General features: G+C 39.6%; 1 protein-coding gene across 1 annotated transcript; it reads left to right on the top strand.

The window, feature by feature from the left end:
* Positions 1–300: 300 nt before the first annotated feature.
* Positions 301–2,712, top strand: LOC113688943 (cationic amino acid transporter 8, vacuolar-like). Its single transcript, XM_027206769.2, has one exon. It carries the CDS (start codon positions 506–508, stop codon positions 2,357–2,359), a length of 1,854 nt encoding a protein of 617 aa, XP_027062570.1. The 5' UTR covers positions 301–505; the 3' UTR covers positions 2,360–2,712.
* Positions 2,713–5,587: the final 2,875 nt, after the last annotated feature.

Here is a 5,587-nt window from a genome sequence, read left to right as displayed (position 1 = left end):
AGACACTCACTAAAATATATTTTAAATGTCATATATTTTTAAATTGAAAATTAATTAAAAAAATAAAAACGAATGAGGATAGGTAAAATTAAATTAAAAAATTATATAAATGCCCTGTGGGGCCATTAGATTAACTCTTTTTTATATGTGACTAAAATGTTTTAATTTCAAGAAGTTGAATCGGCACATCAGTTCTGAACAAATGCGCTGTTGGTAAATATGCAAGCAATAGATGAAACCTCGTCCCCAACAAGAAAAGCGTAAATAAATAAATAAATAAAATCCACGTTAAACACATGTTAAGGATTTATTGGCAGCAATCATATTTCAACTACCCAAAAGACGAATACAGCCGCAGCTTGTAATAAGACTATGAATTTTACCCAAGTTATCGGAAAAATTCATCATCAGTCTCCGAATTCCGGACTTAGGAAAGAAATCCAAAGACTTTTACTGACACTTGCCGAGCTAGAATCCCTGGAGTCGACTCCATACTTCCGGAGCTATGAATAATAATAATGCTTCTGCCTCTCATCAAAATTTCTCCCAAGAACATCTCAAAAGCCCTTTAATACTTCCCTTCGCCGCCGCCGCCAAGATGGAGCAACCACCGGAGCCAACTGCCAAAAGATCGTACTGGAGATTCAGCAAAGAAGATTTCTTCCCAGAACCCACATTCGAGAATTTCTCCACCTACCGCTCCGCCGTGGCCAAGACGCCTCAGAGGCTGAAAGATCGCCTTTTGAGCCGCTCCTCAGACGATACCGAGCTGGTGGTTCTCAAGAAACAGTCAGAGAATTCAATGCACCAATGCCTCACCTGGTGGGATCTGATGTGGCTTGGTTTTGGCTCTGTTGTGGGCTCAGGTATTTTTAGCCTCACTGGCCAAGAAATTCATGATCATGCTGGCCCCGCTATTGTTTTGTCCTATGCAATTTCTGGGCTTTCTGCTTTGCTTTCAGTATTTTGTTATACTGAATTTTCTGTGGATATCCCAACTGCTGGCGGGTCGTTTTCTTTTCTTAGGATTGAGTTGGGTGATTTTCTTGCTTATATTGCTGCTGGGAATATTCTGTTAGAAGCAATTGTGGGTGCTGCTGGATTAGGCCGTTCATGGTCATCATATTTTGCTAGCGTTATTAGTAGTAATCCTGATCTTTTAAGGATAAAGATTGATTCTTTTCCTGAAGGGTTTAATTTGTTGGACCCTCTTGCTGTTGGGATTTTGGCACTGTGTAATGGGATAGCCATGTCTGGGTCTAGGAGGACTTCTATTTTGACATGGGTGAGTTCCTTAATCAGCGCAGGCGTGATTATTTTTATTATCATTGTTGGTTTTATTCATGCCGATACTTCAAATTTGGTGCCGTTTTTCCCATATGGACCTAAGGGGATGTTCACTGCTGCTGCTGTTGTGTATTGGTCTTATACTGGTTTTGATATGGTAGCTACAATGGCTGAGGAAACCAAGAAGCCCTCAAGGGATATACCTTTGGGGTTGGTTGGTTCAATGTCTATGATTACTATTATTTATTGTTTGATGGCGTTGGCACTGGCAATGATGGTGAAATATACGGAGGTGGATGTTAATGCGGCGTATTCGGTTGCATTTGAGAAGATTGGGATGAAATGGGCTAAGTATTTGGTGGGAATTTGTGCTCTTAAGGGAATGACTACAAGTTTGCTTGTGGGATCTATGGGGCAGGCTAGGTATACGACCCAGATTGCGCGATCACATATGATTCCACCTTATTTTGCTCTAGTTCATCCAAAAACTAGGACACCAATTTATGCCACACTTTTGGTGACTACACTTAGTTGCATTCTTTCTTTGTTCTCAAGTTTGGATGTCTTGTCAAGCGTGTTTTCATTCAGCACACTTTTCATTTTCATGCTTATGGCTGTTGCAGTGCTCGTTAGGCGGTATTATGTTAAGGATGTCACTCCAAGGAACGATCATGTCAAATTCCTTGGTTGCCTGTTTGTCATATTTGGCTCATCAATCGGGGTCACAGTTTTTTGGTGTTTGAACAAGGGTGGATGGATTGGGTATGTTGTGACTGGTGTGTTCTGGTTGATAGGCACCTTAGGAATGGCATTTCTTCCAAGAAAGCGGTCTCCTAAAGTTTGGGGTGTTCCCCTTGTTCCATGGTTGCCATCTTTGTCAATTTTCATAAATATCTTTCTCATAGGATCTCTTGGTGTAGTGGCTATCTGGCGGTTCGTCATAGCAAGTGCAGTAATGCTAGTTTACTATGTTTTAGTTGGTGTACACACAACTTATGATGTGTCTCATCCGGAGGAACCAGAATTGAAAATTGAAGAGGGTAAGGCAAATGAGAATCAAGGAACCTCGTAGTGGGTATGATGCTGTAGAATTTTACGTGCATTGTTCATTGTAGTTCATAGACTGATGATTTGTGTACTCATCCATTTGATTAGAGGCACGTTCATCCATTTGATATGCATAACGCATAGTGCTACATTTTAGTGCTTAGACTTTGAAGTGTATAGCCATGCTTGCTTAAATTTGTGTACCCTAAAGAAGTCTGTTGTGTATCCATTTTCTTAGAAAATTCTCATTGTTAATCACCGAACAAATCCACTTGTTACAGATAGCATCTTGCTGTCTACACCAAATAGGTGTTGACTGTTCTATCTGTCATTGTACTTGGGGAAATGGAGTGATATTAAAACTGAATTATTTGATTATTCAGGGCGCACGTTGAATTTCTCTATGTGATTAGATTTTCAATCCATAACTCAGGCCAATTTCAATTTAATGGCACCACTTTTGAATTTCATGAATGCTTTATTTCACTTTTTCATGAGAGACTCGGACCTTTTATTGGCCACAATCAGTGGTGCAGTTATCATTTCTTTTCCCTGTGAAGATGCTTTTCTTTAGTATGTTTATTGTGAGGCACTATGTACTTTTTCTATGAGATGATTTAGCACACAGCGGAATGTGCTCCAGAAGTGTTGACCTAATTCTGTGCTTCCAATTTCCAAATGTTTATCAAGTTTCTGAATTGAAGTAAGGAGCTGGGATAGATTATCCTTCTCTCAGCAGTTGAAATTAATGGCGATGTGCTGATTTGGCTGTTCTTGCTTGAACTTTTCTTTTTTTGTGACTGTAAGTTCACCTTTTTGGCTTGCTGAAGCTTACCATTAGATTACTAACTTGAAATTACTTGATAGTAGCCAATATCAACTTAATAGGAATTAGCTAGATTCAGTTGTCTCACTTTGCATCTCTGAAACAAATTTTGTCAAGCCTGTTCTGCTTAACAAATTGTAGGATCAGAAAGTTGTACATATCTTTAAAATTTTGTCCACCCTCACTGATGAATTTTATGCTTAATGGTAGACAATATGCCAAAGCATTTGGTGGCTTGGTAATCCAGGAGTAGTGGATCAACAAGCTCAGTTGTCTGATGGTCTTGACTCTTGAACTCATTTTTTAAGTCAGTACACTTACCCTTAGTAATATGTTGTCTGGCTCAAGAAACAGTCACAAACAGAGATAAGGCCAAATAAAAACACACATGTATACGAAGCATTTTTATGATTTCAGAAGGACCTTTCTCCATTTCACTTTCAAGTGAAAGAAACTTCCCAGTCCAAATGTGGTCATTGTGCTGCAAATGCGGAATAGGGAGTACATTTAGTGTTATTTATCGATGAACAATGTGGTCTTAATGATTGTGAAAACCTCAGGCTGCCATTTCCTTGCGCTGACTTCATTTATGCAAATTGCAATTGTTATTATAACGTTGAGGGTTGTGGTGAGATGTTCATTGTGGAACTTTTACATCCATGTGGTGATCAAGGATTATAATGGATTTCCACCTGCTCTTAGATGCAATGCTACATATGGCTGATTGATGTGAAATACAGTTGCTACAAACTTGATATGTAGTTGTTTGCATGATAGAGTAGATGTTCTTAGTGCCACTTCATTGACCACACAAGTCTCTTTTAATATGTTGCACTATGACCATAGTCAAATTGCTTCAATTAATAATGTCTTGTATATCATGTATTTCATAGTAGTTTTTGCCTGTGGCAACACAGAATGTTGTGTCATTAGATTTTACGAAACGTAGATCCATCTCGTCAAAGCCACCTGATGTTATTTTTTCTTTCCTTGTGAACGTAGTATTTTCCGGTTTGTCAGGGGAACCTTTCTGCTCTTTTTTCTCTCGTTTGCTTGTGCATAAATGAATCTGTGTATGGACTTGGCCACTTCAACATTGGCTCAGCTCTCGAATTTTTGAGTTCCAACATTTTCCAGCCCATCAATCCGGGTTGAAAGATGTTTCTTCCCCGTATCATGGCTTGCCTCTGCCCCAAGCTGCAGTATCCCTTATCAAGCAAGTAGCAGCTATCTCCTTGTTGGATAGAGAGAAGACCAACTCCCCCTGCCCGATTTTTGTCCTAGATGTGGAATTATGGATTCTGGAATTGTTGGTGGCAAACTAGTTATACGCATGCTTGATGAATGATAAAACGTAAGGAGCCATCATTTGTATGCTGCATACAGATTCAAGTTCAAGGAAGGTTGAAATTATTGGAATTGATTACTATAGCGTATGACCAATTATTGTGCCAATCTGCTGTGGAAGTATGGAGCATGCAAAGCAGATATATGTACACGTTTATCTTCTGAGATGAAAATTTGCATTTTATGCTAGTAGCTAGCATAGAGAGCAAATGTATTGGCATGTTGAGGGTCATCATCACGCGTAGGCTGCCCGCCTGCAGATATGTTGAAAAGTGAGTTGAGGGTTATCCAACTACTCATTTTTCACCTCAGGAAAATGGTACTTTTTCTCTGGCCTTTGCCATCAAATCTAATGTCATTTTGGTGTAGTACTCGTCGGTTGGTAATCAAGTGGAAAGTATACGGACTTCTCCCTTTCTCTGAATGAAACGGCAAAGACCTGCCGTTGCGTTCCAATCGCTGATAGGTCAGAGAATTATTACTTATAGTGAAAGAAAGTCCTCCTGTGCTTTTGGTGACCAAATCAGAGGAGAGATTTGAGGATGGGATGGAGTTCTTATCCTCAATTCTTTTCAAACTCAAACAGAACGTGGAAAGAGTTCCATAAGTACCAGAAAAAGCGGATTCTTGGGATTATTGTCGTAAGACTCCCATTATCGTTGCCACCTTTTTCTGGGTTCACTTTGAAGAGCAGGCAATCCCAAAATTTCGAATAAACGTGTTCAATTGTAACTTCTCTTGGTAATTTTTCTTGCAATAGAAGCGATCCTCCGAATCGACCCGCAACACATCCTTGCTCGACATATTTTATTTCCAGTCCACTATCGTCCCTTAGTGCTATGCCACCGTTTTCGTCACTGGTTCTATTTATTTATGACTATAGCATGATTGATTTGTGGATGTATCTCTCGAACCATTCCTTCAATTTGTACAGCAGCAGCACTGTAGATAGATTAATCTCCCGTTGTTAGATAGTCGCTGTCCATCATTATCAAGCTAGCGGCTTGAAGCTAGCACCAACGAGAGACCCGTCAATCCATTCGCGTACTACATATTGGTGGAATGTTCATGAATGTAATC

The sequence above is a fragment of the Coffea arabica genome, chromosome 5c (assembly GCF_036785885.1).
Source record: "Coffea arabica cultivar ET-39 chromosome 5c, Coffea Arabica ET-39 HiFi, whole genome shotgun sequence".
Lineage (NCBI taxonomy): Eukaryota > Viridiplantae > Streptophyta > Magnoliopsida > Gentianales > Rubiaceae > Coffea > Coffea arabica.
This window is presented reverse-complemented; position numbering and strand designations above follow the sequence as displayed.